Source organism: Carcharodon carcharias, chromosome 28, assembly GCF_017639515.1.
Source record: "Carcharodon carcharias isolate sCarCar2 chromosome 28, sCarCar2.pri, whole genome shotgun sequence".
In the NCBI taxonomy this organism is placed as follows: Eukaryota; Metazoa; Chordata; class Chondrichthyes; order Lamniformes; family Lamnidae; genus Carcharodon; species Carcharodon carcharias.
The window spans coordinates 14,102,596-14,115,466 of record NC_054494.1 but is presented as its reverse complement, the minus strand read 5'-3'; the positions used below and the strand labels follow the sequence as shown (position 1 = coordinate 14,115,466).

The following is a 12,871-nucleotide window of genomic DNA, read 5'->3' as shown; positions in this document are numbered from 1 at the left end:
GCATCGTCCAGTATCTTAGCTTACTGAGAATTATTAATGGATGAACCTAGACAATAGAGGCTAGATTTTCCAATCGGTGTTATTTTAATGCTGGTGGGACAATGGATTAAAATAACACCAATCAAAAAACCTAGGCCTCAGTGTCAACATGCTATTCAACTCAAGAGAGAATCACATTCACACCTGATCCAATTCTCACTTGAAGTCCAAAGCCAAGAAATTGATGGAGGCAGCCCCACTTCATAAACCAAATAACATAGGTCAAACCAGTTAATGTTCCTTTTAATTGCATTTTTATAGACAAAAGATAGAATCTTTGCCAATGTGCCTTTCTGGAGACCAGGGGAGTGGGTGGGTAGAGCAAGTGTTCCAGCAGGAAGATACAGTGTAAAGCTTTGCCACTGGTTTTCAGCAGAGATACGGGAATTTGAAAGTTAGCTTGCATCAGGAGCTGTGTTGCCAAGCGGAAGAAGAGACGTCTGGTTTAAGGACTAACTCTTTCAGTGAGTGTTGTAGTCATGATCTTAAAGAGGAATCGCAGTCTCACCTGATATGGAGAGGGTTGGATCAGGCCATATTCTCTACTGGTCAGTACTAAGTCCAGTTAATTATTGTTTATCAGTCCATCAAACAGCTCCAAACACTGATTTTTTTTAAACCAATGTTTACAAAAGAGAAGGTTACTGGGTAAGAGGTATAGGTGAACGTGAGATACGATAAATTAAATTACTAGGGAAGTTAGGTTTAAGGATGACAAAGTAACAAGATATGATGAGAAAATTCCAAGGATTCTAAGGGATCTGGAAGTGAGAATGGATGCGTGCTGGAAAACTGGAGGTAGTGAATGTAATAGCCATTTTCAAGCTGAGGGATAGAGCTCATCCGGGTAATCAGAGGTCAATCAGTTTATCAGTGGTGGGAAATGTTGGAATCTTTGAACTTGAAATAACTTATTTTCTTCGTCCATGTATGTAATTAGCAGCAGCCAACATGGCAGATGGGGGAATTTGAATTCAATAGAAAAAGCCTGGAATTAAAAGTCTAACAATGACTGTGAAACCATTGTCAATTGCTGTAAAAACCCATCTAGTTCACTAAAGTCCTTTAGGGAAGGAAATCTGCCATCCTTACCTGGTCTAGCCTACATGTGATTCCAGATCCATGGCAATGTGGTTGACTCTGAAATGGCCAAACAAGCAATGCTCACATCCCATGAATGAATTTTACAAAAGGATTTCAGAGAGGAAGATCACTTCTGCCAAACCTGATAGAGTTTGTTGAGGTGATAGATATGTTGGAGGGGGAAATGCGGTGGATGTAGCACATAGGGACTTTCAGAAAGCCTTTGACAAGATCCCACACAGGAGACTATTACAAGGGTGGATCCCCAAAGTGGTGGGTACCAGTGTCTCATTGGGTTCTGTTATGGGACCACTTTTGTTTGCCATGTGCATCAATGATAAGCATCAAGGGCTAGAGGGCCTGGAGCTAAAGTTGGTACTAAAGAATGAGACCTAGTAATTAATCCTGAGAATCAAAGAAAACTGCAAAGGCGTATTGATAAGATGGTGAAATGGGCAAAAAAGGGGTAGATGGAATTGAATGTCAGTGAAAGCATTTTGGTAAAAGTGATAATTATACTTTGAAAGAGGGAAGCCTGAGGGTTCAGTTCACAAGACATTAACAATGGGCACTCATGCACTGTGAGCCCAAGTCCATAGGGAACTATATCGACACCGTCGAAAACCATCTCACACAGAATCGCCACAGCCCAGCGAGGAGATACCCAGACCACTAGTCTAGTCCACACATGAATCCAGACCACAAGACTCAAGAGGACAACACTGATATGCATTCAGTGTGAACATTTATTATCTAGTACAATATCAGTTAGAGTTACACAGACAAATGTACTTGTTGCCTTTACATGAGGAAAGACAATCCATTAGAATAAAAATCATTTCTCTTCATAGACTCAATAACTAACTTCTAATAAACGGTACTTTAGAACAGAGTTGTTGAAACAATGGACCTAAGCGCTGCTCCTGAACCTGATCCAGCTCTTTAAACCAAGGCAACTCACTTCTGTGTGTGTTTATATAGGGGTTTTTTTTCCGATTTTGTGCGTTTGAAGGTTTGGAATGGCTGTTGCCTCATCAGTAGAAAACTCTAATTAAGAACACAGAGCTTTGTTGGTATCAGGAGCTTGTGCTATTTCTACAAATGAATGGGGATCTGGACTTAAACTTTATACATGGCCCATAAAGACAAATTTGCCAGAATTGTTAATAGATTCGCTTTTTGACTCACCTCAGAACATGGGGCTGTGTTTAAGGGAATTCATTATCTCTCACCTGAGAGTAAAAAGTCTTGCCTCCACTCAACGTTCATTGTGGTCCCCACCCGATGCCCATATATACAAATGCCGGGTCACTGGATAGCAATCATGAGTAAGAGTCTTTGCTGAATTTCCCCTTTCTACTCCAGGGACACTGAGGCTAACTGCACTGCCCCCTGTTGGACAAACACACAACTCAGCACAGATCCAGATTGAAGCCCTCCAGTTCTGTGTGTCTCTCTGCCATGACAGGGTATATACTGAGGCACCAAGGAGCCTAATCAGTTAAGGATGTGCAATCAGGCCTGTGCAACAGGTATGGGGTCAGCAGTGAGAACACTACTAGAGTTTTGTGAATAATGGCTTTTGAGCTAAAACATAAACCAGTCATCAGTACCTCCTCTAAGATGGCTGCATTAGAAGGGGCCTTTGGTCTAGAACATTCTAGAATATGACAATTGTTTCCTGGTGCTAGTGCTACAATTTTTATACAGGTTGCTGACATTTCATGTTCACTCATTCAGAAATCATCAAGTTGGAAAAAATAGCTCTGTATTTTATCAATGTAGAAATTGGTGACAATGATAAGACATTTACCTCACAATTCTAGTTTAAATGAAATTCTAGTGATGTAATTAAATATTGATTCACTTTATTGGTTCCAATTATAGAGTTAGAATGACAGGCTCCTTCATTGCTATTTGATAAGATGGTGGTGGATCTTTTTCCACTACTGGATTACAAGTTGGTGTCAGATTGCTGAACTTTCAAGATTGACCTGGAATTAAAGATTAATCTGGGGCATTAAATAAAAATGTGCGTTTTCTTAAAATTTTCTTTGAATATTTATGCTTTTTTGTTGTAAAATTATTGGAGATGGGAGGGAGGGAAAAAAAACTGTTTGACTGGCAGTCAGGAATCATCCAATTGGAAGAATCTGTTGTGGTTTCCAATCGTCATGGGAACAGGAGTGCACCGCGAGGGTGGATATGTCATGTGACCAATGGCAGGCACGTGGGTACGGGGCAGTTGTAGGTGGGAGGTCACACCAGGAAACATCCGAGGATGACTCCAGTCACACTGGAGCACCCTGGTTGGTGCCCATGTTGCGCCTGTTTTCAACACATGGTTGACAGTTACCCTTTACAGTGAGACATGAATCATTTTTCTGTTCAGTTTTCCGGCTACTTCATAGACTCGAAGAGAGAAAGTCACCAACAAGTAAACCTTCAGCTAATGAAAGTGCCAATTCCGTGACCTTCCAACTCACCCGTCATGTCTAAATAATCACCCTTTTATTTTAATATACAGGACTTATTTTAACGTCCATCTTACCGGCTTATTTTGTACCCAAAGAACAAAAGAAGGATTTCTGACAATGCAAAACCTCTGGAGGCTGAAGGCAGCCCCTGCATCCCAAGCCAATTTGGCTTCACATTCCACAGTTGGTCAAGGGTTCACACTCATTACCATTCCCTCAGTTTGGAAGGTCTGTTTTTAATTTTACTTTTCTATCAGTCTGTTAGATTTTTCTTCAAACAGGGAATACTAGTGACATCATCAGCGTTGCTAATTGCTAATAGAAGTGGATCAAGGGGCAACTACAGCCAACCATAGTACACAGCCTGGGCTTGAAACTTAATACTAGTAACCTGAGAATCTACCTGGCTGGAGTCTTATAGTGACAGACTGCAGAGGAGAAACAAAAGCAAAAAAATGCTGGAAACACTCAGCAGGTCTGGCAGCCTCTGTAGAGAAAGGAAAAATATCAACCTTTCAGGAATAACCTTTCATCAGAACCTCTTAGTAAGGTGTTAGTCCTGGCTCATTAGTTGCACGCTCGCCTCTGAGTCAGAATGTTGTGAGGTCATGTCCCACTCCTAACACTTAATCTAAGCTGACACCCCAGAGTAGAACTGAGGGAGCGCTGAACTGCCGCTGGCTTTCAGATGAGATGTTTAACCGAGGCCCTGACTGCCCTCCTCAGGTGAATGTAAAAGATGCCACTATTCCAGAAAAAAGGCAGGGAAGTTCTACACAGTGTCTCTCAGCCAGCTTCAGAAAACAGGGTGGCTATTGTCTCACTGGTATTTATGGGACCTTGGCTGTTGTGTTTCTACATTACAACAGTGACTACACTTCAAAAGTACCATTGGCTGTGAAGTGCTTTTGGACCTCCTGAGGTTGTGAAAGTTGCTATACAAAAGAAAGTTTGTTCTTTCTTGAAAACCATTATGCTGGAATCATTAATAGATTCTCTTTTGCGCAGAAGCTGCTTGTCCTATTCAGAGTTTCTAACATTTTCTGTTTTTGGTTCACATTTCCAGCTTTAGTAATATTTTGGGCTGTTTTTTGCACTGTGATCCTTTTTAACATTAAAATCCCACCACAAGTGAGAGACATTAAGTAGCTGCATGTCAGGTCCACAGTAAAACTTCCTCCATGTGCAACAAAATCATAAACCCAATGTTTAGAAAATTATCAATTCTGTTACATGTGCTGTAGTGTTCCGGTCGCTGCCCCTCCTCCATGTGGAAATGACCTCTGGAAAGCTACCGGGATAATTGTAACTTTAGCCAATGGTGTAACACAGGTAGATTAGCCACACATTATACATGCGTTATCTCAATGGAAAGGAAATTCAAGCGTGATGTACGTTGTGCTGGTAATTCGCATCTCTTACACCATTGACCCTGGCAGCCTTCAGTCTTGTGAGACATTGGTTTGCACTGTGGTAGTCAGCTCTGTGTTAAACATTGTCTGGTGTGGCTCAGGAGCTCCACTCTAACATGGCAAGACTTTGACACATTTGCTGTAGAATGGGCTGAGAAGGTGCAGGATTCTCTGGTTTCTGTTTTCTCTGGGCCCTCTTCTCAGACGGCTAAGCTTTTCATTTCTCCTATCCTCTTCCAATGCCCTTCCAAACAATCAGTCTCCAGAGATCAAGGCCTTTGGTGACTGTCTTCCAGTTGTCAGTATTAATGATCACCATCTTCATATCTTGCTTGCCGGTTGTAGTTGAGGTACGGACATCCAGCAGGCCATGACCCAATGGCCAATTCACCGTACAGAAGGTCTTTGGGTACATGGCCGTCACCCATCCAATGAGTGAGGCCGAGCCAGCACAGACATTGTTAGCTTAGCAACGAGTGTATGCTGATGGAATTAGCGTGTGCCAGAACCTCTGAGTTGGTGACCTCATCCTGCCGGGAGATGTCGAGGATACGTCTGAGACAGCGAAGATGGAAACTGTTCAGCATTTCTCCTGCCTTGCATATGATGTCCAGGTCTCACCACTCCAGAGGAGTGCACTGAGGACGCAGGCTTGGTAGACTCTCAGTCAGGTTGCTGTTGTTCCACACTCTCTTACTCAGCTTGTGCATAACAGCTGCAGTATTTGTGATGCGCGTGTTGACTTCAGCATCAAGTGACAGATTGCTGATGACTGTGCAGCCTAGGTATGTGAAATTCTCAACAACCTCCAATGTCACATTGTCATTTCTGACAGATGATGGTATGGCAACATCATCTAACATGATACAAAAACAGAAAATGCCAGAAAAACTCAGCAGGTCTGGCAGCATCTATGGAGAGAGAAATAGAGTTAACGTTTCGAATTCGGTATAACCTTTCTTCAGAGCTGAAGAGAAGTGAAAATGTGATTAAATTTATACTGTTACCTCCGGGACACCCTTGGTCCACTCCTCCATCACCCTCAACACCTCATCCCTTTCCAGGGTCATCTTCCCATGCAATTGCAGAAGGTGCAACATCTGCCCCTTAACTCCTCCCTCCTCATCGTCCAAGGGCCCAAACACTCCTTTCAAATGAAGCAGCACCTCACTTGCACCTCCTTCAATTTGGTCTACTGCATCTGCTGCTCCCAATGTGGTTTCCCTTACATCGGGGAGACCAAAGGCAGACTGGGTGACCACTTTGCAGAACACCTCAGGTCTGTCTGCAAGCATGACCCAGACCTTCCGGTCGCTTGCCATTTCAATACACTATCTTACTCTCATGCCCACATGTCCGTCCTTAGCCTGCTGCAAAGTTCTAGTGAAGCCCAGCGCAAACTGGAGGAATAGTACCTCATCTTCCGATTAGGCACTTCTGGACTTAATACTGAGTTCAACAACTTCAGACCATGAACTCGCTCCTCCATCCTCACCCCCTTTTTTAAATCCCCTTTTCTCTACATTCATTTTTATTTTTTTTAATCCATTTTATCTCTATTTTCATTCATTTATTCCTGGTTTTATCCCCCTTTTTAACCCCCCTTCTATCCCATTTTCTATCCTTTTTTCCCCACCACTGCTCCTCTCCCCACCCATTCCCTACAGGGCCCTCTGTTACTTGTTCCATGTTGTTCTTTCACACAATGCTACCCTTTTCCTGCTATTATCACATACTGCTTTCTTACCTTTATGCCACTATCAGCACCTTTTTTAACATTAACTGCTACCATTAACCCTCCCTTTGTCCTTTAGTCCATGACATCTTTGTCTGTCCCTCCTTTGTCCCCATCTATCGCTGGTCTATCCAGCTCCACCTGCCCCACACCCCTTAAACAGTATAAATTTAATCACATTTCCACTTCTCTTCAGCTCTGAAGAAGCGCCACACAGACTCGAAAGGTTAACTCTGTTTCTCTCTCCACAGATGCTGCCAGACCTGCTGAGTTTTTCCAGCATTTTCTGTTCTTGTTTCAGATTTCCAGCATCTGTAGTATTTTGCTTTTATCCTCTAACATGACATGTGTCTTCCTGATGCTGATGGTCAAACCAAACTCTTTACAGGCCCAAAAGAGACTGTCTGGCAAGGGAGAGGATGCCACAAGAAGGAGGTACATTGGTGGAACCAGTATCCAAATATTAATGGCTCGAACTGTCGGATGGATCCATCTGCAGGAGAAAATTTCCAATTGAAAGCATTTGCTTGTGGATTTACTGAACGAAAGATGTTTGCTCATTTCAAGGTGGCTCCATAGAGTCATCTCATAGCATTCTGACCTCCTGCTGTGCTCTCCAGCTGCAGACACAGCGGAGATCCCATGTGCCTCTGGCAAAATGCCAGCGCTCCTCAAAAATGCTGGTTAATTGCTGCTTTAATGGCCTTAATTGGCTTCTGGCTGGTTCTGGGTGGGTTGCCATCTGGGCAGGCAGTCCACTCCTGGGAAAAGCAGGCGGGGGTCTAGAAATCAGGCAGCCGCCTGACGCACTTTTATTTAAAATTCCATTCCCTGTCTCTAAGAGGCTGGGAAAATCCTCCCCCCCGTGAACTCAGATATCATTTTGGGTAAATTTACACTGCACTGTCCAAGGCCAACATACCATTCCTAAACTGTGATGTCTAGAACTAGTTCTTGCGCCCAGTATTGTGATACATAGACCCAGTGTGTGATTCTTGTGCCCAATGTTCCAATATGTGCTTCAGTTTAAGCTCCCAAGAACAGAAATGAGACAATAGGATAAATATTAGCCAGGACACAGGGCAGAACTTGCCTGTTCTTCCTCAAAATTGCGACATTAGATTTTTTTTGACATCCAATTGAGAGGGCAGTTGGAGTTCAATGACCTATAGCAAAATATGGCATGCCTGACTGTGTGGCACTCCCTCAGTAATGTGCTGGAGCATCAACCTGAATTTTAGGACTTAGTGGAGTGAAACCCATTATGACTGGCTTAATGGCCCCACCTTGAATAACTCACCACGGGTGACTGGCCACATGAGAGCCATACACCTGCTGCCTAAGCTACTTCAAAATATGATGTTCTACGCCTGTTGAGTTCTTCCAGTGAAACCCATTTTTCTTTCTCTGCTCCAGCCTTCTTATTGTTCCAGCCAGGTGCATGTGGCATAGCGCTCGCTCAGGGTCCTCTGCAAGTGTAGAGCTTGCATCCTATCTCGGACCTCGATCACACAGGTAACCTGAAAAATCAATCAACATGGGCCGCGACATCAGTTCTCAATAACAGTTTGTATTTGTATAGTGTCTTCAGCACAGAAAACATCTCTTCGCAGTAGACATTAAATTTAACACCATACCACAGAAGGAGATATTAGGAATAAAGGCAAAAATGCTAGAAATACTCAACAGGTTAGGCAGCATGTGTGGAGAGAGAAAGAGATTTAACACTTCAGGTCGATGACCTTTCATCAAAACTGGAAAATCTAGCAGGTTATAAACAAGAATGGAGGCTGGGCAAGGTGTGGGGAGGAAAGAATAAAAGGGAAGGTCTGTGATAAGTGGAAGGCAGGAGAGATTAAATGACAAAAGGGATAATGTTGCAAGGAAAATGGGAATGGTAATGGGAGAAGGAAAGAAACAAAAGGTCAGTCTACAGGAGGTGTAAATGGCAACAGCAGAATCATCAGCAACTGCTGTCCAGAAAAAGGGAGCAGAGGTTATGATCTAAAATTGTAGAACTCAGTGTTGAGGCCAGAAGGGTGTAAAGTGCCCAATCAAAGAGCGAGATGCTGTTCCATGAGTTTACATTGAGCTTTGTTGCAGACCGAGGCCATAAAAGTCAGATGACATGGGACTGGGGTAGAGAAGTATAATGACCGGAATCACGCTTGCAGATTGAATGGACATGTTCCGCAACATGTTCACCCAGCCTGTGTTTGGCGTCTCCAGTGTAGTGGAGAATGCATCATGAGCAGTAAAATCAGTATACTAGATTGAAAGAAATACAAATCAAGGCAATATTAGGACAGACGTGACCAAAGGATTGGTCAGAGGGAGAAGTTTTAGAGAATGTCTTAGAGGAAGAAAGAGAGGTAGAGAGATAGATAGAAACATAGAATATAGAAGCAGGAGTAGGTAATTCAGCCCTTTGAGCCTGCTCTGCCATTCAATATGATTATGGCTTATCAAAGAACAAAGAACAAAGAAAAGTACAGCACAGGAACAGGCCCTTCGGCCCTCCAAGCCTGCACCGATCACATTGCCTGTCAATTAAAACATTTTGCACTTCCGGGTCCATATCCCTCTATTCCCATCCTATTCATGTATTTGTCAAGCTGCCTCTTAAACACCACTATCGTACCTGCTTCCACCACCTCCTCCGGCAGCGAATTCCAGATACTCACTACCCTTGCGTAAAAAACTTGCCCCACACATCTCCTTTACAGTTTTCTCCTCTCACCTTAAATCTATGTCCCCTAATAATTGACTCTTCCACCCTGGGAAAAAGCTTCTGACTCTCTACTCTGTCCATGCCACTCATAATTTTTGTAAACTTCTATCAAGTCGCCCTTCAATCTCCGTCGCTCTAGTGAGAACAATCCGAGTTTCTCCAACCTCTCCTCATTGCTAATAACCCCCAGACCAGGCAGCATCCTGGTAAACCTCCTCTGCACCCTCTCCAATGCCTCCATATCCTTCTGGTAAGGTGGTGACCAGAATTGCACGCAATATTCCAAGTGTGGCCTAACCAAGGTTCTATACAGCTGCAGCATGACTTCCCAGCTTTTATACTCAATACCCCTGCCAATGAAGGCAAGCATGCCATATGCCTTCCTGACTACCTTATCCACCTGCGTTGCCACTTTTAGTGACCTGTGGACCTGTACGCCCAGATCCCTCTGCCCGTCGATGCACTTAAGAGTTCTGCCATTTACTGTATAATTCCTGCCTGTATTAGACCTTCCAACATGCATTACCTTGCATTTGTCCAGATTAACCTCCATCTTCCATTTCTCTGCCCAAGTCTCCAACCGATCTATATCCTGTTGTATCCTTTGACAATCCTCTTCACTATCTGCAACTCCTCCAATCTTAGTGTCGTCTGCAAACTTACTAATTAGCCCAGTTACATTTTCCTCCAAATCATTTATGTATACCACAAACAGCAAAGGTCCCAGCACTGATCCCTGTGGAATCCACTAGTCACAGCTCTCCATTCAGAAAAGCACCCTTCCATTGCTACCCTCTGTCTTCTATAACCAAGCCAATTCTGTATCCATCCTGCCAGCTCACCTCTGATCCCATGCGACTTTACCTTCTGCACCTGTCTGCCATGAGGGACCTTGTCAAAGGCCTTACTGAAATCCATGTATATAACAGCAACTGCCCTTCCATCGTCGATCATCTTTGTCACTTCCTCGAAAAACTCGATCAAGTTAGTAAGACACGACCTCCCCTTCACAAAACCTTGCTGCCTCTCACTAATACGCCCATTTGCTTCCAAATGGTAGTAAATCCTGTCATGAAGAATCTTCTCCAATAATTTCCCTACCACTGACGTAAGGCTCACCGGCCTGTAATTTCCTGGATTATCCCTGCTACCCTTCTTAAACAATGGAACAACATTGGCCATTCTCCAGTTCTCTGGGACCTCACCCATAGCCAGTGAGGATACAAAGATTTCTGTCAAGGCCCCTCTATCTCAACACCATACTCCTGCCCTCTCTCCATACCATCGAAAATTTAGAGCCTAGAAATCTATTTCCTTCTTAGATATATTCAGTGACTTGGTCTCCACAGCCTTCTGTAATAGAGAATTCCACAGGTCCACCACCCTCTGAGTGAAGAGGTTTCTCCTCAGTCCTAAATGGCATACCCTGTATCCTAAGGCTGTGACCCCAATGTTTCAATGAGATCCCCTTTTCATTCTTCTAAACTCCAGTGAATACAGGCCAAGTCGACCCAATCTCTCCTCATATGACAATTCTACCATCCCAGGAATCAATCTGGTGAACTTTCACTGCACTCACTCTATAGTAAGTACATCCTTCCTTAGGTAAGGAGACCAAAACTGCACACTACTTCAGGTGTGATCTCACCAAGGCCCTGTACAGCTGCAGTAAGACATCCTTGCTCCTGTAGGAGGGAATTCAAGAGCTTAGGACCTTGGTGACTGAAGGCATGGCCAGCAATGTTGGGGTGAAGGAAGTTCAAGAGACCACTCCACACCCACCCTCCCTTTCCCTTCCCTTCCATCCCAATGGACATCATTCATATTGTGCTATGGTTCCATTTGCTCTCACTCATGTCTGAGCCTAGGTAGTCGGGACCAGCAGACTATCTAACTGCAAGAGGCATCACAGCCAAGACTTATTCTATCTTCGCTCAAAGCCCCCTGCACACAGGCACAGGTCCTGGACAAACAAAGGGGAGTGGCAACATTGATTTTTTAATCCCCCCTTCACTAGGTGGGATGACTGAGATCATTTGTAGAGTCTCCCAGCTCTTTCCCAGGCTGAGGTGTGGATTGGCAGGCAGACGATTGGTGATCACAGTGAGGGAGGAAGTTCCCCCAAAGTGACAGACAAAACATTAGTCAGCCTGGCTATTCAGAAAGGTGCTGCACACTTGTGCTGGGGGCTTGAGGTGATTTCTGTGAGAGAGGCTTTTGAAGAATCAGAACACAGAGATCAAGCACAGTCGAGCAGAAGAGAGGAGTGACTTCCTTTGTGTATGTTGGAACTAAACCAAATCTATTTTCTGGTGTATTAATTTAGTATTGCATCCCAGAGGTATTGTGGAAAAGAATTGCAAGGGCAAAATCTTCATAACAATACTCTGAATGCTTACAATCAGTTCAGATAGTGACAAAGACTGAGACCCACTTTAGTTTTTAAATTTTTTAACTTTTAAAGTGATCATCCCTTTCGATGGTCTCCAAAGTCAAGAAAGTGTTTATGATTGTAAGATACCCCCTGCGAATTGATGACTTGACATGTTTCAGTTTAAGATGCCAACTTCTTTCCCTTAACCTGGACAATAGGAACATACTGCTCAGAAGAGTTTCAGACATTGGATAGTCTGTGGCACAGGACTTCAGTGCGACCCAGAAACTGCTTAAGAGCATCGTTCAAGAATGAAATAGAAACTAGGAATGACTTTGGGAAAAGGTAGATGACACCATTACAATGTTAACTTGCATTTAAATGGCACCTTTAATGTAGTAGAAACTTCCCATGGTGCTTCACAGGAGCATCATCAACAATTTATATTCATGTCTTTCCTTCAACATAATAAAAGGTCCCAATAGCACTTCACAGAACATTACAAAATGAAGTATGACACTGAGCCACAAAGAGATATTAGGTTAGACGATCAGAAGAGGTAGGTTTTACAAGGTGTATTAAAGGGGGAAAATGAGGTAGAGGGGCAGAGGAGAGAGAGCGAAGTAACAGTTGGAGAGGTCTTAAAGAGGAACATCCAGAGCTTAGGGTCTAAGCAGCTGAAAGCATGGTTGACAATGGTGGAATGATCCTTGAAAATTGGGGACGTACAAGATACCAGAACTGAAAGAATGTAGAGATCTCGGAGGATTGTAGGGCTGTGGAAGATTTCACTGGTTGGGTGGGTTGAGGCCATGGTGGGACTGTGATGGTGAGTGCTGGACTGTCCTTCTTCCCTCCTGGTGATAAAGAAGACCAATTCTCTTGGTCTGGGTATCTGTTCTGTTGAATCTTTAAGCAACCATTGTTTAAGCGAGAGCCCTGACAGTGCATGGCATGCATTTCAACTCAGGACACCCTCATTATGAAGTGATTCTTTTTTGTTGGATAAGAGTATTAAGG

At 43.6% G+C, this 12,871-nt stretch overlaps 2 protein-coding genes across 2 annotated transcripts in view; one reads left to right on the top strand and one right to left on the bottom strand.

The window, feature by feature from the left end:
• The window catches only part of tmem254 (transmembrane protein 254), a 52,450-nt gene that overhangs the window by 27,891 nt on the left and 11,688 nt on the right, over nt 1-12,871 (top strand). The window lies entirely within an intron of this gene.
• The window catches only part of LOC121270705 (L-threonine ammonia-lyase), a 49,294-nt gene continuing 44,360 nt past the window's right edge, over nt 7,938-12,871 (bottom strand). The window contains exon 12 of the mRNA XM_041176049.1: nt 7,938-8,266. Within this exon, the coding sequence (XP_041031983.1) occupies nt 8,168-8,266 (99 nt within the window). The 3' untranslated portion in view covers nt 7,938-8,167. The remainder of the gene's footprint in view (nt 8,267-12,871) is intronic.